This window comes from Salvelinus sp. IW2-2015, linkage group LG18 (assembly GCF_002910315.2).
Source record: "Salvelinus sp. IW2-2015 linkage group LG18, ASM291031v2, whole genome shotgun sequence".
Classification (NCBI taxonomy): domain Eukaryota; kingdom Metazoa; phylum Chordata; class Actinopteri; order Salmoniformes; family Salmonidae; genus Salvelinus; species Salvelinus sp. IW2-2015.
This window is the reverse complement of record NC_036858.1, coordinates 64,894,512-64,920,422: the sequence shown is the minus strand read 5'-3', so window position 1 is coordinate 64,920,422 and position 25,911 is coordinate 64,894,512. Positions and strand designations below refer to the sequence as shown.

Genomic DNA, 25,911 nt, shown 5'->3' with positions numbered 1-25,911 from the left:
ATCACAATTATAGTTTCAACAATTGAGGCTATACAGTGTTTGTTTACATTTACTTTGTTTACAAACATTGGAGTAAAACAGGCTTATAGTTTGGATTCTGATGGAGTATGACAGTTGAACTAAGCTCATGAGGCATTTTAGTTTTTTGAAAGAACCTTGAAATGTGCATGGTCTAATTGACTCAACAACCAAACACATATGTTTTGCTTTCTTAATKAAACAGAAAATAATCTGTTGTTCCTGGTTGTTTATCAAATGTAACTGATCCTGCTTTCTAATATACTGTACCGCTCTGCTGTCTGTGCAAGAAGCTGACTTAGCTAGCATTATTTAGCACATAGCTACTAACTAACGTTAGCTGAAAGCGTTCTAACGTTAGTACAGTACCTAGCAGGGACGCTATTTCCTCATTTTTACCTAGCAGACGCAATTTCCYAAATTGCGGGAGCAAACTACCTAATGATTACAAATCAAAAACAAAATTAGCTACATCGATTTTAAGTTCTCAATAAATCAAAGTAGTATTCCTTGTACTTTCAAGTGACAATCGTTTCAAACAATGTTAGCCATTAAGATTATGACTTTTTACACGCACGTTTACGACAACTGTTCCTCCCAAGTCCCACCTCTGCCTGGCGGAGGCTTTAGCGAACGAGATAGGCCTCTAACACGTAATTCAAAAGATCAGGAAATATAATTTCAAACTTTCTTACCCTGTTTTTGAAACAAATGTTCGTTAAGTAAATAATGTCGTATTTCTTATGAACACGTTCAGAATGTCTTATTCTGAGGTGTGCACGCATGGTAACCACAAACGCCATGGTAACGGCAAAACGTAGCTAACAATACTGCCCAAATGGGCTATGAGCATTGTCATTGTGCAACAATAACGAACTACGTTGGTTAGCAATCATTGGTACAATGCAAGGGAGTTGGCCTTTTCGGTGGTAAAACAATACATGTGGTGTTTATGTATTGTTCCTTGATAAACCTGAGACTTTAACGCCGAAACATTTTAGCATTCACAGGTTTATCTACGGGAAAGATGGCTAGCTAGCTGCTAGGCTAACTACGTTCTAAAGAGGGGCTCGAGATTTAAAATTCACCGGTGGTTGAGCGCTCGCMTCCGACATGACACTCAGTGAGCCGCCCGGTATAGGCTAACTAGAGAAAAACACAATGGGTTAAATCATTTGGACTTCTCCAACTAGACTAATACAATGCTCAGTATTTAATACAACAGAAATGCTCTTACCTGTAATTTTTTATAAATATATTATTATACGTGCATGTCCATGTACTATTTCCAGCTGTAGTCAGTCCGTGAACAATGACGTAGCTAATTTCCCTACGGGTAAATCCGGGTACTACGGATGAAAGGCAACTCTTGATTCGCTGAGGCTGTGTGGAACGTGTTCATAGGAGTCGTAGAAAGCACTTACACGTCTGGACCTTTATGGTGAGATGCAACGGGTAAACCGTTAAAGTATCGTTTTTATGCATTATATTGGATTTGGATCGTTCTCAATCTGGAATGTAATGTGTGAGTGTGCTACGTCCATTTACTTCGAAAGCAAAGTTTATACAACAACTGTACTCCCAGACGATTCATGACTGTTTGAGGCATGCATAACAATAATTAACGCGAGTGAGTGCGTCTTATTAATTGCCTGGAATTCAAGTGGTCAAACAAATACAAGCCTTGTTGGCTTGATTACCTTCATCATATGAGTATTAGTCTCAACCACAAATTATGTAAATGAATCTTGACAAGATAAAAAATATTCAGTCTGCAATGAGACTGAGATGAGTATATTAAATAAGATTTATTGTACCGTTTTAAAACGTTAAATAATGGCACACTGTTAGATCCACACACACATTCAACCATTTGCACCAAATTATTCATGTGGTAAGGTAAAGGGTTTGAATATATTAGGTTTGAAGATGGGCAGAGGTGGTTGACGTCAGGTCTTGTTGGTTGGATGGGATGCTTGTTGCGTGCTGACTGATCTGTCTCCTGAGTCGAACTATCTCCTCTTCCTGCTCTTCAACCCTTCTCTGCAAGCCATGGATAACCTGGAAAGAGAAGAGGGCCATTGGAGATGTTTGATCTGTGATAAATGTTTTAACACTCTTCTCCTGATATTTACTTTTAGTAGTTTGGCACCAGATTGAACCTGGTTGCAGTGTCAAAGTGATCTAGGTAAAATATTTATATATTTATAGCCAAGCAATGCTACTAGCATTTGGCTCATGTCTGTTTGAACTTGATCAATAGCAGCGTAAATATGGCAAGGTGAAATTCAACAAGTACATCAAGCACATATATCAAAATAGTAGTCTCCTTCCCAGCCAGCCTGTTCATCCATACCATGTCTTTGCTGCTGAACAGCTCGCTCTGCAGCAGCTGTGTGGCGCTGGGTCGTAGAGAGGGGTCTCTGCTGGTCAGCAGTGTGATGTACTTGGCCAGGACAGGCCAGCACTGGGAGAAGGAGTCTGGGACCTTCCCCTCACGGAGGTCTCCTAGTGTACGCACGCGCTCCATCTCTGTCCCAAAGGGCTGGAACAGCTCCAGGGCCACCACTCCTATACTGTACATGTCTGACTACAGGCCAGAAGAAAAGGATTAGTGATCCAAATCAAATCAGTCACATATGTTTAGCAGATGTTATTGCAAAATGTGTAGCAAAATGCTTGTGCTTCTAGCTCTGAAAGTGCAGTAATATCTAACAAGTAATCTCTAACAATTACACAACATATACCCAATACACACAAATCTAAGTAAATTAATGGAATGAAGAATATATAAATATATGGACGAGCAATGTCAGAGCGGCGTAGAATAGTATAGGATACAGTATATACATATGCGATGAGTAATGCAAGATATGTAGACATCATTAAAGTGACTAGTGTTCCATTTATTAGTGGCCAGTGATTTCAAGTCTATGTAAATAGGCAGCAGCCTCTATGTGCTAGTGTTGGCTATTTAACAGTCTGATGGCCTTGAGATCGAGAGACTGAAAAACAGCTTCTGTCCCAGATTTGATGCACCTGTACTGACCTCGCCTTCTGGATGATAGCGGGGTGAACAGGCAGTGGCTCGGGTGGTTGTTGTCCTTGATGTGTAAATATGTTTTATATATTGATTTACTGTGTATCAATTGGTTTATAAATACAAATGTTATGTTATCCTTATTTTAATGTTATATACATGTTTGTTTTATGTAGACAACTCACACTAATTGTRTCAAGTAATTTTGGTGTGTCAAATATTTCTGAAATTATGGAGATGATTTACCTTTGAATCATAGTGGGAGCCCTCCAGTTGTTCAGGTGCAGCATAAACAAATGTCCCCACTCCAGTGGTGTGTGAGGAACCTGCAGAAAGATTACAAGCAGTGTCAAAAATACACAGTACCAGAACCAACCAGGGAAAATGTTGTCATAGAAAATGATTTGGATACACAGAGCCATAGCCCCATCTACTGGCGATTTCAGGAATTACACATATACCTACAAGTGTCCACTTTGATTTGATACACTGTATACATCTTTGAGATGTTGAATGTTTACATAGATATATATATTGTAACAACTGTTACAACCACTGAGCTTGTGGTGATAGACACATTAGAACAATTTATGAAATCCATTTCTCACCAGTGTTCTGTGAGGTGGAGGTTGGCTTTGCCTCGTCATCCATTATTATATCCCTGCAAGCCAGTCCAAAGTCTCCAATCCTCACATGGCAGTCAAGTCCATGCAGGAAAATATTCCTGGGCTATAAAACACAAAGCATACAAAATGTAAAACATTTACATATATTTTTATGGTGAGTGTGAGGTCATAATGCTATAGGAGATTCTAAAAGAAGGATTCTACTCTAAAATGCACAATTCTATTTTGTCATTACCACTAGGCCACATTAATGCTTTAGTATATTGTTCAACTTAAAAAWAAAAAAAAGTCATCTCAAATGGGTAATATTAGTAACAAACCATGTCTTAACCCCTAATGCATGCGTTATACACGGAGTGTACAAACATTAGGAACACATGCTCTTTCCATGACACAGACTGACCAGGCTAATTCAGTTGAAAGCTATGATCCCTTATTGATGTCACCTGTTAAATCCACTTCAATCAGTGTAGATGAAGGGGAGGGGAGAGGTTAAAGAAGGATTTTTTTAAGCCTTGCTTGAGAGAATTGAGACATGGATTGTGTATTTGTACCATTCAGAGGGTGAATGGGCAAGACAAAAGATTAAAGTCCTTTGAACGGGATGTGGTAGCAGGTGCCAGGCACACCGATTTGAGTGTGTCAAGAAGTGCAACAGTTTCCCATGTGTATCAAGAAAGGTCCACTACCCAAAGGACATTCAGCCAACTTGACAACTGTGGGAAGCCTTGAAGTCAACATGGGCCAAACCCCATGTGGAACGCTTTCGACAACTTTTAGAGTCCATGCCCTGACGAATTTAGTCATCTCTAAGGGCAAAAGGGGGTGCAACTCAATTTGATGATATGCAGTTTAAAATTAACGAAGCAATAGTTAAAGGAGATGTGTCTAGTATTATCACATTTATAAAATCTCACCCCGTCAACGAACCTGTTCAGATTTGGAAATACTGTACTATTTTTTCTACACTTCAAAGACAGGTAAGTGTTTAAAAACATGTTTGTCATTTTTTCTAGCCTAAACATCTGCAAGTGCGTTATCAGTCACAGGGTCTGATACCCTGACCGCGGTGACCCCTTTATTTGGCCCCTCAAAAAGTTCCTAAATCAGCTGCAGAAATATGATGCATCTATGCGTTGTTTAAAAAGCACTTTACAAATCAAGTTATTATTGTTAACATAATATAGCTCAGGTAGGATAGGCCTAAGTTTAATAGAACATATGGGTCGTCACCAAAATCTAATCCATATCGACGTCACCAGCGATGAAGAATGATGACGTTTCCAAACTTGCCAATTCTTCAGAAACAGCATCAGAGCACTGACAGAGTACAGTGCTGGAATTGGCTGTTCCGAGGCTACTGTTGAGGCTGAAAACCAGGATTTCACGATAACCAAACATGCACATTTTCAATAATGTAGAGTACGGGTTCCCAACCGTTTTTGGCCCGCGACCCCATTTTGATATTTGTAAAAAATTTGCAAACCCACCATGTAAAAAAAAGTGATGTAATCAACAGCCAATGTTTACTTTTTTAATTGGGGCTATGAAAGTCTATTACAAATCAGTCAGACAGTACTTTTGACAGTAATTACAACTCAAAGTATGGTTTGAAGTGACAAATGCATGGGCGCAATTTCGGTTTTAGAAGTCGGATAAACACTCCAAAACAGCCTATCCGACCGCTCGGAGGCGTCCGCATGGTCTTAAAGCACACCATTGCCTAATTTTGTATCACATTCCAAGGATAAAACTAGGGAGGACAACATTTCTATTTCAGAATGTGGGGGTGGGAGGGACATGTCCCCAGTGAAAGTTGTGCCCCTGCTGAAATGCATCAGAAAGGTATTGGGAAATTCAGAAGATCCTCAGGCAATACTTTTTTATGATCTTCTGTGTAGAATCGAACATCATCAAAGATGATCTTTTCCCCCAGTCTGATATAGCGCCTGGTCTTGTCCCTTCTGTTCTAAGGAGACTTGTAAAAATTGTAGAGGGAAACAAGACATATACACGTGTTTCTGAGAGTCTTATCTTTCAGTGATGGGGTCATAAAATGTTGTAGTTTGAACCATTAAAAAGATAGAGCCACATTGGTAGGAAGAAAACAAAAAACGTTCTGTTTACTACAACTGCATCTAGCGGCTACTGGAGGTTACAGACATAACCCCGGGAACTATGAACCAAGCGCAATTTTTTAAATCTTATTTTTAGGAGTTTCTCCTCTCGGGACCCCATTTTAAAAACGACCCCTAGTTTGTAAAACACTGATTTGTAAAGCAAAGCGACAAACGCCTGAGTAGGATCTTCTACGAAACGAACGTAAACTGAAATGTTTAAACTTATTTTTCCATATATAGGACAGACACAACCTATGTGTTTGAATAAAACCAACTACATATAAAAACTGAGCTTGTCTGATGCTTTAAGCACACCTTTGATTAAATAATTAAGACACACAAATTACTCAAGAAAGAGCCTGATGGTCATACTGTGTTAAAAGAAATGACAGCGAGTGCCTGTGTGACTGGCGCACATTGTCTCGCTCTCCTACCTACTGCAGCGAAAAGGCACCACAACACAGCAAGTGTTAATTGCGCTGTCCGTGCTGAAGCAGCAACATTTCAGCCATTTAGTTTCTTACTTACTGAAAAGTTCTGTTACCGAAATCCCTTATTTGTTTAGGAAAAAGATTCCCTCTTCCCTCAACCCTTTCTTTAAGTGACACATGTATGCATCACATGCATGTGACCAATAGGGCCTGACCTTTGTTCTTAACTGACTTGCCTAGTTAAATAAAGGTTAAATATTTTTTTTTAAATGTTCTTGATGTTCAAACAATCTGGCCTTAAATGGCCATGTACTCTTATAATCTCCACCCAGCACAGCCAGAAGAGGGCTGGACATTCCTCAGAGCCTGGTTCCTCTCTAGGTTTTGCTGTTGTTTCTGATGAAAGCATGCATGTTTATAAATGCACATTTTTAATAAAGTTTGCTTTGAAGGTGATGAATAAGTCGGGGAACAGCACCCTCAACCTGGCTGACCTGGTGGCATCCAACAAGCCAGTGAAGGCCCTGGGAGTGGACCTGAGCTGTACCGTTGAGCTGCTGGACCAGGGGGCTGACCCAAACACAGTGAACCATGCCGGGCACATGGCCCTGCATGAGGCCTGTAGCGAGGGCCACAAGGCCGTGTTGGAGCTCCTCCTGAAGTATGGAGCCAACGTCAACCAGCTGACTGACCACTGCAGGGGAGTACTGCCTCTTCCTGTTCCTGGAGCAGAAGCTCAACCTGAGGCACACCTCTCTGCTGGGGAAGCTGCTCATCGTGACCTACTGCCTGACTAACAGCTCTTTAATGCTCCCAGAGTTCTTCGACCAGAAGGACCAGCTATGTCACGTTTGTTAAGGAGGGTGATGAAATCCCACCTCGGTTCCCCCGCTTTCCCAATATGGAGGACTTCACCATGCCTCAAAGAGTCTAACTCCCCCTGTCCATTAAGGTGAAAGCATGTTACTTTTACATTTTAACACACATTACCTCATGTGATCTACCTCAGAGGCAAAACCTCCTTTGTGACCATTTGATGGTGCACTTCTATTCTTGTGAAATTAAATATACACTTAAATAATATACACTTGTAAAGAACATACCTTGAGGTCTCTGTGCATGATACTTCTAGAGTGAATGTATTCCACTCCTTCAAGTATTTTATGTAGAATGCTAAGGGTTTGTTTCGTGTCCACAGACCCGTAAGGATCTGTAAAACAAAAGCCCAAACATACTCATTAACAAATTCTGCATAATATAAACGTAATCAAAACATTGATAATGTTGAATGAAGAGTGAAAGCAACAAAGGGGTGTATCTTATTGTGCAAGTTATATATGCTCACTTTGTGAGATGTGTTCGGTGGTTCTCTCTGAGATCCAGTCTTTGAGTGAACGTTCACACAACTGCATCTGAATATACAGCATGAGGTGGAACTGCACCTGAGGTAGCCATAGAATAGTGTCCAATAAAATCAGAGTTTGACAAAAAGGGAATCTATACACTACCAGTCAAAAGTTTTAGAACACCTACTCATTCAAGGGTTTATCTTTATTTTTATTATTTCCTACATTGTAGAATAAGTGAAGACAACAAAACAACACATATGGAATCACATAGTAACCCAAAAMGTGTTAAACAAATCAAAAAATATTCTACATTTGAGATTCTTCAAATAGCCACCCTTTGCCTTAATGACAGCTTTGCACACTCTTGGCATTCTCTCAACCAGCTTCATGAGATAGTCACCTGGAATGCATTTCAATTAACAGGTGTGCCTTGTTAAAAGTTCATTTGCGGAATTTCTTTCCTTCTTAATGTGTTTGAGCCAATCAGTTGTGTTGTGACAAGGTAGGGTTAGTATACATAAGATAGCCCTATTTGGTAAAAGACCAAGTCCGTATTATGTCAAGACCAGCTCAAATAAGCAAAGAGAAATGACAGTCCATCATTACTTTAAGACATGAAGGTCAGTCAATATGGAACATTTCAAGAAAGTGCAGTCGCAAAAACCCTCAAGCGCTATGATGAAACTGGCTCTCACAAGAATGGAAGACCCAGATACCTCTGCTGCAGAGGATAAGTTCATTAGAGTTACCAGCCTCAGAAATTGCAACGCAAATAAATGCTTCAGAGTTCAAGTAACAGGCACATCTCAACATCAACTGTTCAGAGGAGACTGTGTGAATCAGGCCTTCATGGTCGAGTTGCTGCAAAAAAAACAATACTAAAGGACACCAATAAGAAGAAGACTTGCTTGGGCCAAGAAACACGAGCAATGGACATTAGACCGGTAGAAATTTGTCCTTTGGTCTGATGAGTCCAAATTTGAGATTTTTGGTTCTTTGTGAGACGCGGTGTGGGTGAACGGATGATCTCCGCATGTGTATTTTCCACCATAAAGCATGTAGGAGGRGTGGTGGTGTGGGGGTGCTTTGCTGGTGATACTGTCTGTGATTTATTTAGAACTCAAGGCACACTTAACCAGCATGGCTACCACAGAATTCTGCAGCGATACGCCATCTCATCTGGTTTTGGCTTAATGGTACTATCATTTGTTTTTCAACAGGACAATGACCCAAAACACCTCCAGGGTGTATAAGGGCTATTTTACCAAGAAGGAGAGTGATGGAGTGCTGTATCAGATGACCTGCCCTCCACAATAACCCGACCTCAACCCAATTGAGATGGTTTTGGATGAGTCGGACCGCAGAGTGATATGTTATGCTCAGCATATGTGGGAAGTCCTTGAAGACTGTTGGAAAAGCATTCCAGTTGAAGCTGGTTGAGAGAATGCCAAGAGTGTGCAAAGCTGTCATCAAGGCAAAGGGTGGCTACTTTGAAGAATCTCAAACATAAAATATATTTTGATTTGTTTAACACTTTTTTGGTTACTACATGGTTCCCTGTGTTATTTCATATTTTGGATGTCTTCACTATTATTCTACAATGTAGAAAACAGTAAAAAATAAAGAAAAACCCTTGAATGAGTAGGTGTTCTAAAACGTTTGACTGGTAGTGTATATACAGGGGACATTTGTAGATGTCAGAGTTGGAAGGTTAGAGGATTGTGTTAAAACAACAGGATAAGAGGCCCTACTGAGCTACATTATACAGGTTACACAGTATCAATACCTCCTTGGTGGGGCATTTCGTGTCCCATTCCTCGCTCCCCACGTCGATGTAGGAGTTGTTGTTCAGCTCCATCCTGTTCCTGGTTCCTGAGGCCTCCTCTGACAGGGCCGAGCCATCCCAGCTGACCACAGGGCAACCGTCGGGTGTCAGGCCACGCCGTCCCAGGAACACACAGGGGACAAAGTTCTCTGAGACACGGGTGTGGCGCATGGTTTTAGGACACACCGCCTGCGTGCTCTTCTCCTCTTTAGGGGCCAGGGCTTTCACTCGGAGGATCTCTGGTACTTCTGCAATGGCCACTGGCTCCTTCGAGTGATCTGAGCTCTCAAAGACTATTGAGGAGCTGTTGCTACTGCCGGCACTCTCCTCAGTGCTGTGAGAGTGGGAAAATACATGTTTCAGAATCTAATATGATATTCAATCATAACTGGTCTTGTAATTCAGTTATATGAGATAATAATGGTACCGTTCTGGCAGCGCAGGCGTTTCCAGTGCTGGGAGTATTGATGCAGGGTCTGAAATAGAGAAATGTAAATGAAAAAACAACAATAATGGAGAGAGGTTAGCTATGAATAAATGAAATCATTTGAATTTCGAACACGTCAGAGGAGAGAAGTAACGGAAGTCACTGATAAAAGCAGGTGCAACATGCTCCATCCAGGCAGTGTGGTAGCCCACTACATTGACGTGCTGAAGACTGGATAACACTTTCACTTCTCTGAGAACCTGAAACAAAGACAGGAAAATACTCAATGACAAACTCACTTGTGTCCGTTATCGAATACTGCACTGAAGTATACTGCATTTTTGGATCATTAAAACTCAATACATTTTAAATGAATTGTGTATATATAACATACCTTCATGCAGTCTTCCCGTGAAACATTCTTGATGAGAATTTTCTTCACAGCATACTTCTGGCCATCCAGCTTGTTTGTTACCTGGAAAGCACATGACCAAAACGAAGGAGGGGGAAATGATTCCACTGTAGGTTATATTAATGCATTGGTATCATTTTTATTTTGACGAGACAGTACCTTAAAGACTTTGCCATAGGATCCTTTTCCAAGTCTAGAGAGCTCTTCAAACTCGCTGAGGTAGCGAGATGTCTGTGCCTGGAACAGACCCTCTGTTGGTCTACGGTGAGAGGAGGATAATAAGCAAAGAGACAGATCCTCAAAATCCTCTCACAATGCAACATACACAGCAGTACATTTAATTTATTTTTACATTTTAATCATTTAGCAGACGCTTTTATCCAGAGCAACTTACAATTAGTGCATTCATCTTAAGATAGCTAGGTGAGACAACAACATATCACAATCGTATCAAGTACATTTTTCCTCAACAAAGTATTTGTCGGCAAAGTCAACGCTAGTAGCAAAAGACAAGTGCCATTTTTTTTCTGTACTAATCTTACCTTAGTGTACGGCTCTGGCTGTCTGTATTACATAATCTTTGACCCTGAAATGGCAGGAAAAAAAACTTTTCAGTAAGTGAACATCAATGATAAACAAGAAACTTGACCATGCATGTCCCGCATTACAYTATCACTAAATGGCCACATCAAGTGTTACCTGTGGGAACAGGGAGGTGCTGGCAGCATCCAGTAGTTCAATGAAGGCTCTGTTGTGTTGGAGTCTGACTGAACTGAACTCATCACTGATGGCCAATGGGGAGAGGAGGTTCATCGCTGCTAAACGCTGACCAATGACTGTAGAGGACGGCAAAGAACAGGAAGTTATTCACTGTAGTGTTTGTTGTTCACAAGTTCTTTTTTTCTTCTAATGATTTTTCACACAAAAAAATATTTGTACATAAGTCAGTGATGTTTTAAAATAATCATATGCTAACSTCCCTCTACACAACACCAGAGAATGTTAATATTCTATTGACCGAGAAAGAGTTTAGTTGATCCTCTGTACCTTTGAACAGCATACGTGAGCGGGTCGGGTCGCTCTCGTAGACAAAGCACAGGTGTTCCAGCAGGGACCCAAGCAGAAGGTGGTTGGGGATGGCTGAGGCAAACTCCTGGATGGACAGGTACTGCTTGCCAGCTATCAGAACCTCACAGTTGTTATCCGAGTCGGACGCTGTGTTTACATAGATGAGAATGAGAAACAGGACAGAGAAGTGAGTGGTACGTGTTTGTAACAAGATTATCGATTATGTAATAAATGGAAAAAAGCAAAGTTATGTGTCTCAATGGCGAACAGCCCCCTTCAAAACTTCCTGTAGCCAGATTGCCAAAATTGCATAACAAATAAATCACCAACATATATGTGATTACTTTAGTACTGCTTTTATGAAGAAAATAAGATTTATAGTTAACAGTTGAAAGAGCAAATGTATCTTACCTTCGGCAATAACTTTGGCAATTAGCGCTGCAATTTCTTTCTCCCCTAGGTCCATTTTGTCTAACGGTATGTGTGATATTAGCTCAATATGAAAAACTTCCAACACTAATGCAAGATTAACCTAACCACTTCAAAGTCAGCCAGCCCATCATGTTTATGCATGCTGGGGTGTGCTCAGTGGWAAGGCTTATCTGTCTACAACAGTACACACAGGTCCCTCCACCCAAGGTCGCTAACATGGAGGAAAATATAAGGGAAGAAGAGGTGTGAGAAACATGCCAAAAACAGTATGTAATGTAATCTCATATTTGTGTATGACGACTGTTRGTTTATACTGTACTCATTGGATTTRGCAACAGTTTATGTACAGTACCAGTCAAAAGTTTGGACACACCTACTCATTCAAGGGTTTTTCCTTTATTTTTCTATTTTCTACATTTGTAGAATAATAGTGAAGACATCAAAACTATGAAATAACACATAGGGAATCATGTAGTAACCAGAAAAGTGGTAAACAAATCAAAATATATTTTATATTTGAGATTCTTCAAAGTAGCCACCCTTTGCCTTGATGACAGCTTTGCACACTCTAGGCATTCTCTCAACCAGCTTCATGARGTAGTCACTTGGAATGCATTTCAATTAACAGGTGTGCCTGGTTAAAAGTTAATTTGTGGATTTTCTTTCCTTCTTAATGCATTTGAGCCAATCAGTTGTGTTGTGACAAGGTAGGGGTGGTATACAGAAGACAGCTCTATTTGGTAAAAGACCAAGTTAGTCCATCATTACTTTAAGACATGAAGGTCAGTCAATCTGGAAATTTCAAGAGCTTTCAAGTTCAGTCGCAAAAACCAACAAGCGCTATGATGAAACTGGCTCTCATGAGGACCACCACAGGAAAACAAGACCCAGAGTCACCTCTGCTGCAGAGGATAAGTTCACTGCACCTCAGATTGCAGCCCAAATAAATKCTTCACAGAGTTCAAGTAACAGACARCATCAACTGTTTAGAGGAGACTGTGTGAATCAAGCCTTCATGGTCAAATTKCTGCAAAGAAACCACTACTAAAGGACACCAATAAGAAGAAGAGACWTGCTTGGACCAAGAAACACGATCAATGGACATTAGACCGGTGGAAATCTGTCCTTTGGTCTGATGATATTTTTGGTTTCAACCGCCGTGTCTTATGAGACGCAGAGTAGGTGAACGGATGATCTCCGCATGTGTGGCTCCCACCATGAAGCATGGACGAGGAGGTGTGATGGTGCTTTACTGGTGACACTGTCTGTGATTTATTTAGAATTCAAGGCACACTTAACCAGCATAACTACCACAGCATTCTGCAGCGGTACGCCATCCCATCTGGATTGCGCTTAGTGGGACGATCATTTGTTTTTCAACAAGACAATGACCCAACACACCTCCAGGATGTGTAAGGGCTATCTCACCAAGGAGAGTGATGGAGTGCTGCATCAGATGACCTGGCCTCCACAATCACAAGACCTCAACCCAATTGAGATGGTTGGGATGAGTTGRACCGCAAAGTGAAAGAAAAGCAGCCAACAAGTGCTCAGCATTTGTGGGAACTCCTTCAAGACTGTTGGAAAAGCATTCCAGGTGAAGCTGGTTGAGAGAATGCCAAGAGTGTGCAAAGCTGTCTTCAAGGCAAAGGGTGGCTACTTTGAAGAATCTCAAATATAAAATGTATTTTGATTTGTTTACCACTTTTTTGGTTACTAAATTATTYCATATGTGTTATTTCATAGTTGATGTCTTCACTAGTATTCTACAATGTAGAAAATAGTAAAATAAAGAAAAACCCTTGAATGAGTAGGTATGTCCAAACTTTTGACTGGTACTGTATGTCATATCCTTGATGTTAAATTGACTGTCTGCCATCAGTATCTAGTACTGAACTGTAATGGGAAACATGTCCACTGTTTTTGTGTTGTTGTTTTTTAACCTTAACCTTTATTTAACTAGGCAAGTCAGTTAAGAGCAAATTCTTCTTCACAATGACGGCCTACCAAAAAGGCCTCCTGCGGGTACGGGGGCTGGGATTAAAAATATAAATAAATGAAATAAAAATAGGACACAACACACATCACGACAAGAGAGACAACAACACTACATAAAGAGAGAACTAAAACAACAACATAGTATGGCAGCAACACATGACAACACAACATGGTAGCAACATAACACGGCAGCAGAAAAACATGGTATCTTGTCCAACAAGATGACGCCGACAGAGACGGTCGCCTCGCTTCGAGTCCTTAGGAAACTATGCAGTATTTTGTTTTTTTTATGCATTCTTTCTTACATTGTTACCCCAGGAAATCTTAAGCCTTATTACATACAGCCGGGAAGAACTATTGGATTTAAGAGCGACGTCAACTTACCAACATTACGACCAGGAATACTACTTTCCCGAAGTGAATCCTCTGTTTGGACCACCACCCAGGACAATGGATCTAATCCCAGAAGCCGACCCAAGACAACGGTGCTGCAGAAGGGGCAGACAGAGTGGCCTCCTGGTCAGGCTCCGTAGACGTGCACATCACCCACCGCTCCCGAGTATACTACTCGCCAATGTCTAGTCTCTTGACAACAAGGTAGACGAAATTCGAGCAAGGGTTGCCTTCCAGAGGGACATTAGAGATTATAACAATCTGTTTCACGGAAAAATGTCTCTCTCGGGATATGTTGTCGGAATCAGTTCAGCCACCGGGCTTCTCCATGCATCGCGCCGRCAGAGATAAACACCTCTCTGGGAAGAGGAAAGGCAGGGGTGTATGCTTCATGATTAACGACTCATGGTGTAATCATAACAACATACAGGAACTCAGGTCCTTCTGCTCACCCGACCTAGAATTCCTCACAATCAAATGCCGGCCATATTACCTTCCAAGAGAATTCTTGTCAGTTATCGTCACAGCTGTGTACATTCCCCTCATGCAGACACCAAGATGTCCCTAAAGGAACTTCACTGGACTCTATGTAAACTGTAAACAATATATCCTGAGGCTGCATTTATTGTAGCTGGGGATTTTAAMAAATCAAATTTGAGAACAAGGCTACCTAAATTCTATCAGCATATTGATTGCACTACGCGCAGGGGTAATACACTCGACCACTGCTACTCTAACTTTTGCGATGCATACAAAGCCCTCCCCCGCCGACTCTTCAGTAAATCCAACCACGATGCCATCTTGCTCCTACCATCTTAATGTATAATGTGGCGTACAGCAGGTCAGCCACCAGGGGGAGACTCGTCGAGGCCTGGTGGCAGACGGAGTCGACATCACGATGCGATGGCTCCCTCTGCTGGACGTGCCAGGTCTCGACGGGCCCTCCAGCTAGGACTAATTGAGGCTGATTGTGGTTGGTGGGTAATCAAGGGCTGATTGCTCAACAGCTGTATGAGTCCCATAAAGCTGCCAGAAGGGCAGCACACAAGGAGAGGGACTGGGGGAAGAAAGGTGACTTCCGTATAGTTGGAGACGGTCAGTCCCACAGAATGAGTTGTTCCGGTCAGCCTCACAGAATAACATTGACCTATACGCTGGCTCTGAGTGAATTTATAAGGAAGTGCATTGGAGATATTGTACCCACTGTGACTATTAAAACCTACCCTAACCAAAAACTGTGGATGGATGGCGGCATTCGCTCAAAACTGAAAGCGTGAACCACCGCATTTAACCATGGAAAGAGGTCTGGGAATATGGCTGAATATAAACAGTGTAGTTATTCCCTCCGCAATCAAACAAGCGAAATGTCAGTACAGGGACAAAGTGGAGTCACAATTCAAAGGCTAACCCTAACCCTAACCCTCAGACACGAGACATATGTGGCAGGGTCTACAGGAAATCACGGACTACAAAAAGAAAAACAGTCACGCCACAGACATCACGCTTCCAAACAAACTAAAGACCTTCTTTGCCTGCTTTGAGGATAATACAGTGCCACCATCACGGCCCGCTAACAAGAACTGCCACCCCCCCCTTCTGTGAGTAAAACCTTTAAACGTGATGGTGGTCTCGCTAAACGTGATGGTGGTCTCGCAAGTCTGCTGGCCCAGACAGCATCCCTAGCCATGTCCTCAGAGCATGCGCAGACCAGCTGGCTGGTGTGTTTACGGACATATTAAATCGCTCCCTATCCCAGTCTGCTGTCCCCACATGCTTCAAGATGGCCACCATTGTTCCTGTACCCAAGAAGGCAAAGATAAATTAACTAAATGACTACCRCCCCGTAGCACTCACTTCTGTCATCATGAAGTGCTTTGAGAGACTAGTCAARGATCATATTACCTCCACCTTACCGGCCACCCTAGACCCACTTCAGTTTGCATACCGCCCTAACAGGTCCACAGACGATGCAATCGCCATSACACTGCACAATCACATCTGGACAAGAGGAATACCTATGTAAGAATGCTGTTCATTGACTACAGCTCAGCATTCAACACCAAAGTACCCCGCCCTGTGCAATTGGGTCCTGGACTTTCTGACGGGCTGCCACCAGGTGGTGAAGGTAGGAAACATCTCCACCTCGCTGACCCTCAACACCCCACAAGGGTGCGTGCTCAGCCCCCTACTGTACAACCTGTTCACCCCCGACTGCGTGGCCATGCACGCCTCCAACTCATCAATTTTGCAGACGACACAACAGTAGTGGGCTTGATTACCAACAACGATGAGACAGCCTACAGGGAGGAGGTGAGGACACTCGGAGTGTTGTGTCAGAGAGGCTGCTACCTACATGGAGACCCAATCACTGGCCACTTTAACAAATGGATCACTAGTCACTTTAAACAATGCCACTTTAAATAATGCCACTTTAATAGTGTTTACATACATTACATTACTCATATCATATGTATATATGATATGTCAGAACCAGAAGCGAAAGCATTTCGCTACACTCGCATTAACATCTGCTAACCATGTGTATGTGACAAATACAATCTGATTTGATATAACATTATTGGGCACAGACAACAGCACAAAAAGGTAGAGACAACAATACATCACGCAAAGCAGCCACAACTGTCAGTAAGAGTGTCCATGATTTGGTCTTTGAATGAAGAGATTCAGATAAAAYGGTCCAGTTTGAGTGTTTGTTGCAGCTCGTTCCAGTCGCTAGCTGCAGCGAACTGAAAAGACGAGCAACCCAGGGATGTGTGCGCTTTGGGGACCTTTAACAGAATGTGACTGGCAGAACAGGTGTTGTATGTGGAGGATGAGGGCTGCAGTAGATATCTCAGAAAGGGGGGAGTGAGGCCTAAGAGGCTTTTATAAATAAGCATCAACCAGTGGGTCTTGCAACGGGTGTACAGAGACGACCAGTTTAAAGAAGAGTATAGAGTGCAGTGATGTGTCCTATAAGGAGCATTGGTGGCAAATCTGATGGCCGAATGGTAAATAACATCTAGCCGCTCGAGAGCACCCTTTACTGCCGATCTATAAATTACGTCTCCGTAATCTAGCATGGGTAGGATGATCAACTGAATCAGGGTTAGTTTGGMAGCTGGGGTGAAAGWGGAGCGATTACGATAGAGGAAACCAAGTCTAGATTCAACTTTAGCCTGCAGCTTTGATATGTGCTGAGAGAAGAACAGTGTACCGTCTAGACATACTCCCAAGTACATGTATGAGGTGACTACCTCAAGGTCTAAACCCTCTGAGGTAGTAATCACACCTGTGATTCTTCTTCTTACCAAACCACATGACCTTTGTTTTGGAGGTGTTCAGAACAAGGTTAAGGGCAGAGGAAGCTTGTTGGACACTAAGAAAGCTTTGTTGTAGAGCGTTTAACACAACATCCGGAGAAGGGCCAGCTGAGTATAAAACTGTATCATCTGTGTATAAATGGATGAGAGAGCTTCCTACTGCCTGAGCTATGTTGTTGATGTAAATTGAGAAGCGCGTGGGGCCTAGGATCGAGCCTTGGGGTAGTCCCTTGGTGACAGGCAGTGGCTGAGGCAGCAGATTTTCTGACTATATACTGCACTCTTTGAGAGAGGTAGTTAGCAAACCAGGCCAAAGACCCCTCGGAGACACCAATGCTCCTTAGCCGGCCCACAAGAATGGAATAGTCTACCGTATCAAAAGCTTTGGCTAAGTCAATACAAATAGCAGCACAACATTGCTTAGAATCAATGCCAATGGTGATATCATTGAGGACCTTTAAGGTTGCAGTGACACATCCATAACCTGAGCGGAAACCAGATTGCATACCCGAGAGAATACTATAGACATCAAGAAAGCCAGTCAGTTGATTATTGACAAGTTTTTCCAACACTTTTGATAAATAGGGCAAAATAGAAATAGGCCTATAACAGTTAGGATCAGCTTGATCTCCCCCTTTAAATAAAGGATGAACCGTGGCTGCCTTCCGAGCAATGGGAACCTCCCCAGAGAGGAGACAGGTTAAAAAGGTCAGAGATGGGCTTGGTGATGATAAAGAAGAAAGGGTCTAAAACGTCTGACCCAGTTGTTTTTTAGGGTCAAGTTTAAGGAGCTCCTTTAGCATCTGGTTGCATCAACAGAGGGTTATGACTCAGAAGGTTATCTTTTTAGGGCTGCAGAATTGGTCATGAAGCCAACCAACCAATAGGAGTGAAGGAAAGACATGGCTATAAACAACATTCTAGAAAAATCTCTCACTTAGCTGATTGCTCATAGCTAAATTAGTTATTTGTGAAAAATGTGAGGAGGGATGTAGCCACAGCTGTGATGTACTAGCTATCTATCTGCCCCATGGTGATGTGATGGTGGTGTGGATCAAAAGCAGCCCCCAAAACTGTCCAGGTAGGTTGAGAGGTTTGCTGACAGGACGACTGCGCCCACAGCCCCACACATGATTTCTCAATTCTGCCTAGCTAGTTAGCATGAACATATTTGTACAATGTCTGTCAACTTACTGTCAAATATAACCTCGTCGTCATCTTCACTGGTGGTCAAATTAAACACACTACACTCATGTCCGGTTGTGGTGGTGGTTAGATTTCGGTGAATCAAGAAGTTGATCACGCTGCTGCTACTTGAACTTACACCTCGTGGCCCGTTCAGAGAGCTAAACATGGCGATTTAGGAAGATTCCGCTTGTTAACCTATTAAATATGACCTAACTTKTAGAATACTTAGGCGTTAATATTTTCCATTCCGCATGAATCATAACTAGTTAAGGTAGACGTTATTCTAAAATAATCACGTCAAAAGCTCGTCAGAATAGTCCCATACGGGCTAGTGTCAGTATTGCCGAACAATACACACATGAAGGGAGTGAAGTCTTGTCTTAAAACACCATGAGCTGAACATAAATTCAGTTGAATAATTTCACGTCCACTGTGAGAAGCTTACCAATTAAGTCTGACTTCTTTTGTATCATCATATATTGATGAGATTGTATCACATTTAGTAACTCTATCCATTTATGCAATACATTTAACTCGGCCTTGTTCGTTTTATTATTTTGTGGGACACGTCAGATAGTCCCTGTAGCATCTCATCTCATTTCGTTTYCTTATCATGTGATCCTTGCAAATGATGACGATGTAACGCTACAAATGTTTATTGGTGACATACAATTACAACCTTGTGTATCGTCATCGTAGCCCATCACTGACTGACACAGGCTTTTCTTTTCAAAGGTGAGTGGCAGACTTGCGCGCTTTACGCAGAATCACTCGCGACCAATCTAAACAAGCGCGCACGGCCGGAGAGATGCATGCGTCAACATGAGGAGGAGGAGGAGTATTTTAACGCTTCGAACACACCGACTGAGAGAGCATCAATGCTGCATAACATTTTGCGCAGCTATGCAACTATACTGATGCAGGTATCTTTTGCAGACGGTCGCATGCGGTTGGACACATGGAGGAGAGAATCAAGTTCAGTATCCTCAAAACKGTGTCTTTTTGACACAACTGCTGACAGCTACAGGGACATAAACACAAAAAATGCTGCTTGGAGACAAGTGTCCACGATAGTAGGMTTGCCCGGTCAGTTTAGTAGTGAGCTTGTGTAACGGATGTGAAATGGCTAGTTAGTTAGCGGTGGTGCGTGCTAATAGCCTTTCAATCGGTGACGTCACTTGCTCTGAGACCTTGAAGTAGTGGTTCCCCTTGCTCCGCGGCTTTTGTGGAGCGATGGTTAACGACGYATCGTGGGTGACTGTTGTTGATGTGTGCAGAGGGTCCCTGGTTCGCGCCCGTGTTGGGGCGAGGGGACGGTCTAAAGTTATACTGTTACATTGATGCTGTTGACCCGGATCACTGGTTGCTGCGGAAAAGGAGGAGGTCGAAAGGGGGGTGAGTGTAACGGATGTGAAATGGCTAGTTAGTTAGCGGTGGTGCGCGCTAATAGCCTTTCAATCGGTGACGTCACTTGCTCTGAGACCTTGAAGTWGTGGTTCCCCTTGCTCTGCAAGGGCCGTGGCTTTTGTGGAGCGATGGGTAAGGACGCTTCGTGGGTGACTGTTGTTGATGTGTGCAGAGGGTCCCTGGTTCGAGCCCGGGTATGGGCGAGGGGACGGGCGTAAAGTTAAACTGTTACACTTGTGCTATATGTGGCCAGTTAGCTAGCTAGCTAACCTAGCTTGCTAACCTAGCCAATAGTGTGTGTGTGACAAAGAAATAGTCATATAAATTGTGCTAGTTACTACCCTTGATAACTTGCCCAAATAATCATGTGTGAGTGTGTATGTGTATGTCAGATAAATACAAATGGTAGATACTACTGTACCCCTGATAATTTGGTCAGATAACCTTGTGTGTCTGTGTGTATAGTAGGTGACATGTCCATGATAGCTATCTAAAAACTATAGTTATGCTAGGTGATGGTTTGGCTTAGCATGTTCATGTCTATGTAGAAGAAGACTGTAGGAGGAAGTGGAGAGGACTCAGGGACAGGTATTAGAGACAGAGAGAGAAGGGCAGAGAAAGAGAAGAAGAGGTCTGGGTCAGCAGCTTCAGGCCAGCAGCCTTGGCGCTTCTGCCACATTCTTTCTTTTCTGGATCCATTTATTGTGCCTAGGGCAACAAGTGGCAATTTTACAGCCAGACCCTTTACGTCATCCACAAGTATGGGCGCCACCGGTGCGTCAAGACTCTCTATGTCATTTACAAGTGAGACGACCGCCTCCACCGGTGCAGTGAGACCCTCTACATCANTGGGTGACTGTTGTTGATGTGTGCAGAGGGTCCCTGGTTCGAGCCCGGGTATGGGCGAGGGGACGGGCGTAAAGTTAAACTGTTACACTTGTGCTATATGTGGCCAGTTAGCTAGCTAGCTAACCTAGCTTGCTAACCTAGCCAATAGTGTGTGTGTGACAAAGAAATAGTCATATAAATTGTGCTAGTTACTACCCTTGATAACTTGCCCAAATAATCATGTGTGAGTGTGTATGTGTATGTCAGATAAATACAAATGGTAGATACTACTGTACCCCTGATAATTTGGTCAGATAACCTTGTGTGTCTGTGTGTATAGTAGGTGACATGTCCATGATAGCTATCTAAAAACTATAGTTATGCTAGGTGATGGTTTGGCTTAGCATGTTCATGTCTATGTAGAAGAAGACTGTAGGAGGAAGTGGAGAGGACTCAGGGACAGGTATTAGAGACAGAGAGAGAAGGGCAGAGAAAGAGAAGAAGAGGTCTGGGTCAGCAGCTTCAGGCCAGCAGCCTTGGCGCTTCTGCCACATTCTTTCTTTTCTGGATCCATTTATTGTGCCTAGGGCAACAAGTGGCAATTTTACAGCCAGACCCTTTACGTCATCCACAAGTATGGGCGCCACCGGTGCGTCAAGACTCTCTATGTCATTTACAAGTGAGACGACCGCCTCCACCGGTGCAGTGAGACCCTCTACATCATCCACAAGTATGACCACCACCGGTGCAGCCATGGAAGATGATGAAATGGAGGAAGCACCTCTGGATCTAGGACCACCTGAGATTTATTAATAAATCAACATTGGTCTCATTGTTGAAAGAGCCTACTCTCTGCTATCTTGACTACATATTATTGCATTTCACTCCAGAACTATGCATTTTGGAGGGGAATTATATTATAGGCTCTCACATTTTTTTTTTATGTGTGCTACTTGGCAAATAAATGAATAAAATATATAAGAAATTATGCAATCAAACTGTTTTTTCCATTTTTTTTTACTGGATATGTGCAACAAAAATTCAACATTCACATTTTGCTACTTTCTGTCAAGTCTACACATACAATTTAATGCATACGTTCGATAAATCGAATGTATGCACCACACAGACAGCACTGCAACTGCCTCTGCAACGCAATGCTGCAAGGCAAATGCAGCGTTCCATTGGAAATGAATGTACCTCTGGTGTACCAAAACGCAAAAACACAGTCGGTGTGTTCGAAGCGGTTTAATGCACTTCTTGTGATGACTGAATTCGGTCAACTTCTTGTTTGCTGATAAATTGTATGACGGCTAGCTATATCGTTTGTCAGCCGCTAGCCACCTTGTACCCAAAATTTGATTTGGTGAAATGGTGCTACCAGATTAAACAGATTCAACAAACAGAAAGAATATAGCTGACAAACATGATCAACTAGGGTGTGTTCTTCAAAAAAAGTATTACAATACACTACTTTAACTGGTTGGATTCTACTAGTTAGATTTTCTTCAGAACTGGTGCAGGGAATGCATAAAGTATGGGGCTCTCTCTTTGTATGTGTGCAGGAATACACCAAGATGATTCATGTGCTCCAGTCCTACTGCATTATCTCTACAGGGGTTCGTATCACCTGCACCAACCAGACAGGAGAAGGCAAATGCACCCAGATCGTCTGCACCAGCGCTAGCCAGAGCATTGTGTCATAAGGAGTGCCACAGACAGTTATTTTACATCAACAATCGTCCATGTGATACTCCTAAGGTCTCCAAACGTATGAATGAAGTATATCACACGTTTAAAAGACATCCATTTGTTGCATTGAACATTACTGTTGCCTTAGAGTGTGATGATGTAAACGCTACTCCAGACAAGGGTCAAATATTCCTCCAGGAAGAGAAGCTCTGTACGAGACTGGAGTCAACAAGATCAGCCTCAACCATACATCTTTCCCCGTGACCAGTAAGTAAGCACACCTTTTGCCTGCTTGTTCTCATGCCAACAGTTATTCATTTATTTATTTATCCTTCATTTATACAGGTGAATATATATGTGTTTCAAGGGACACCTTCTTCAATCCCAAGGTTTTCTGTCAGTCCCAAGGTTTGATGATAATGGCGCCAGAGGGGTGGCTGCCGTTTTATGGGCTCTTAACCAACCATGCTATTTTGTTAGTTTTTTCGCATTGTTTATAACTTATTTTGTACACTATGTTGCTGCTACTGTCTCTTATGACCGAAAATAGCTTGTGGACATCAGAACAGCGATTACTCACCTCGAATTGGACAAATAATTTTTCTTTATTGAGTCGGACAAGAGGGATTTACTCCAGACACCCAAACAGGCCCTCACCCCTTCATTTGCAGGAGAAAGAGACAGAGGTTTTGCGGAAGGAGATCAGGGTGCCCTGTAAGGACAAGGTTCAGGTATGGAAAGACGCCAGACAGCGACTTAGACTCTGGTAGAAGAGCGTCCCGTCGGAGCACAGCTCCCCCACAGCTACCCCAGAGAGCCTCTGCTACTACAGGGTTCAACTCGCCAGACATCACAGTTGACAGCGAACCCAGTATAAAAAGCGAGGCGCTCGATGAACCTTTGGACAAGGAACTCACAGTTTGGCACTTTGACCAGCAAATTGAACCACATCTGAGGAGACATCTGAGGAGATGAGCCTCAGTCCCAACGCAAGAAGGCCTAACTAGAGGATGGTGGTTTCTTAGAGAACAACACCACACATTCAGCAGGCTCTGAGGGATCCTCTCGGTCTAAGGTGGACGCCCCAGTCTGTGTACAGAAGACCACACATTCAGCGGGCTCTGAGGGATCCTCTCGGTCTAAGGTGGAAGCCCCAGTTTGTGTACAGAAGACCACACATTTAGCGGGCTCTGAGGGATCCTCTAAGGTGGACGAACCAGTCTGTGTACAGAAGAGGGCAGTGCCACTGCAGTTCTCTGTACAGTAGCTGAGTGGGAGGGTGAGGAGGCTGCAGGAACAGCATAGAGAGAAGGCTGAAGATGGGCTGTGCTACAGATGTTTCAGAGCCAAGACCAGCCCTGGAGAGAACCAGAGTGCTAAGGAGGAGCTGAAGAAAGAGAAGGTTGGAATTTAACTGCTGTTTTTGTTGATTGATTGTAAGGACAAGATTTTTTCCTGAACACTATATCTGACCAGAAAAAAGAAAAAAAAGAAAGTGGCACAATTTAATGTATTTTTTATTAAATTTTTGAACCAACATTTAGGTACACATTGCCTTTTTCAGAGTTGAAATAACAATGTCATTATTATCAAGTTATTATACTGCAGTCTGTTGAAATGTTCCCTCTGTAATCCCCACAGCAAGGACAGTTTTAAGGACATGAAGATTTAGGACATGGAGACAGTTTAACCTGGGCTTCATCGTAACTAAACTCATAACTAAACTCTCCTCTGACCTTCCAGCACGCCACTGATGAGAAGTACAACTTCGAAGTGCTTCAACAACACACCGCACTGCAAAAACAGAGACTCATCGTGTAAGGAATCACTGACACTCATCAATTATTTTAGATGGTTACTAAAAACGTACTAGTTTTGTGTTAAGTATTTAATTTGTTTGTATGTATGAAGTTTTCAGTCCACTGAATCTCCACCTCAGGCTCACGGCMGTCRGCGAGAACGTTCTTATGGAGAACCTTGAGATCTTAAAAAATAATGGCTTTGATTTCCTCAGATGCGCATGGTAAGTCAAATAGAATACAACACGCTCACTCACTGCTATATTTAGTTGGGTAAAATATACCCTGCCATAAGAAATTAGCATAGCACCTCAAAATAGTATTTCAAAATAGTATGCATGGGTATTGCTCCTATCTGTTTTCTGATTCTGAATTCCATTGTGCTATGTGTTCCAGCTCAGGTGATGGAGCGGGTGAAGCTTGTGTCCCTGCCCACAAGTAAGAACTGGACATTTGGTCTGAGGGACATCGAGGAGCTCATCTTCATGTTGATTGACASCCCGGGGGTTATGTGTCGGCAGTCTCGTGTCAGGCAGATGTTTGCCTCCAGGGCCTGCAGGAAGTCGGTGAGTCTTATGTATTTATGATGTGATTGATTTGTTGGCCATGACTTGCGATAAATTAGAGCTGTTGGATTTCAGCACTAAATAAGAAGTGCTAGTAGAAATGGACCAGTTATAATGTGTGTTATTGTAACAGTTTAACATTAGTCCGTCCCCTCGACCCGGGCGCGAACCAGGGACCCTCTGCACACATCAACAACAGTCACCCACGAAGCATCGTTACCCATCGCTCCACAAAAGCCTCGGCCCTTGCAGAGCAAGTGGAACCACTACTTCAAGGTCTCAAAGCGAGTGACGTCACCGATTGAAACGCTATTAGCGCGTACCACCGCTAACTAACTAGCCATTTCACATCGGTTATACTATGCAATGATTGAAGTGTACATGTTTGTTTGGTGCTTTTGCACAAGTTTTCCAGCTATACAAAAATGATGTTTCCTTTAGAATTTTCATTTTAGCTCTGGTCACCATGATGTTTATGTACTCTTCCTCCCACGTAAGGTGATGATTGGTACAGCTTTGAGCACCAGTGAGATGAAGAAGTTGGTGGTCATATGGGGGAGATAGAGCAGCCATGGAACTGTCCACATGGCAGACCCACTATGAGACACCTTGCTAACTTGAACTTCATCTCATGACTGATCAACCCAGTTGGACCGGCTCAACTGAATACCTCTCAAAAGTTTTGGCCTGCTCCTATATCTCTGAAAATACACTATGGTAGCATTTCAGCAACAACAACAAAAAAGACTAACTCTCATTATGTAAAATCAATCACTGTTATATATATATTTTTTTTTTTAATGTTGACTCAAAAAAAAGTTTTTGTATTTCTAAACATTTATTTTCGATTGTCTATTTTAGGTACGCTTTCAACAAAATAATCAAAACACAAATGCTCTCACATCATTTCAGTACATAAACCTACTTTAATTAGAACAATTAATCTTTGTGAGTGTGTAAAGACTGGGC

The 25,911-nt window shown here is 42.5% G+C and overlaps 2 protein-coding genes and 1 pseudogene across 3 annotated transcripts in view; 1 reads left to right on the top strand and 2 right to left on the bottom strand.

Annotated features, from left to right (window-relative positions):
* Window positions 1-1,403, bottom strand: part of LOC111977413 (ubiquitin carboxyl-terminal hydrolase 42-like) — a 29,691-nt gene extending 28,288 nt beyond the window's left edge. The window contains 1 exon segment of the mRNA XM_070448657.1: window positions 1,256-1,403. The gene's annotated coding sequence lies outside the window, so the exon portion shown is untranslated.
* Window positions 1,404-1,807: 404 nt separating this feature from the next.
* Window positions 1,808-18,745, bottom strand: eif2ak1 (eukaryotic translation initiation factor 2-alpha kinase 1). Of its 2 annotated transcripts, XM_070448651.1 has the most exons (16): window positions 18,657-18,745; window positions 14,131-14,234; window positions 11,296-11,463; window positions 10,948-11,084; window positions 10,791-10,834; window positions 10,408-10,507; window positions 10,231-10,311; window positions 10,000-10,096; window positions 9,837-9,885; window positions 9,371-9,743; window positions 7,581-7,677; window positions 7,339-7,445; window positions 3,667-3,787; window positions 3,305-3,384; window positions 2,375-2,608; window positions 1,808-2,079 (listed from the first exon to the last, which is right to left on the bottom strand). In XM_070448651.1, the coding sequence occupies exons 3-16, from the start codon at window positions 11,306-11,308 to the stop codon at window positions 1,936-1,938; spliced, it is 1,677 nt and encodes a 558-aa protein (XP_070304752.1). In that variant the 5' UTR covers window positions 11,309-11,463; window positions 14,131-14,234; window positions 18,657-18,745; the 3' UTR covers window positions 1,808-1,935. The 2 variants fall into 2 exon arrangements, with proteins under 2 accessions (XP_070304752.1, XP_023863618.1); XM_024007850.2 differs by lacking the exons at window positions 14,131-14,234; window positions 18,657-18,745 and adding an exon at window positions 11,728-12,206.
* A 3,717-nt stretch (window positions 18,746-22,462) lies between these two features.
* Window positions 22,463-25,654, top strand: LOC111977992 (mismatch repair endonuclease PMS2-like; annotated as a pseudogene).
* The last annotated feature ends 257 nt before the right edge of the window (window positions 25,655-25,911 follow it).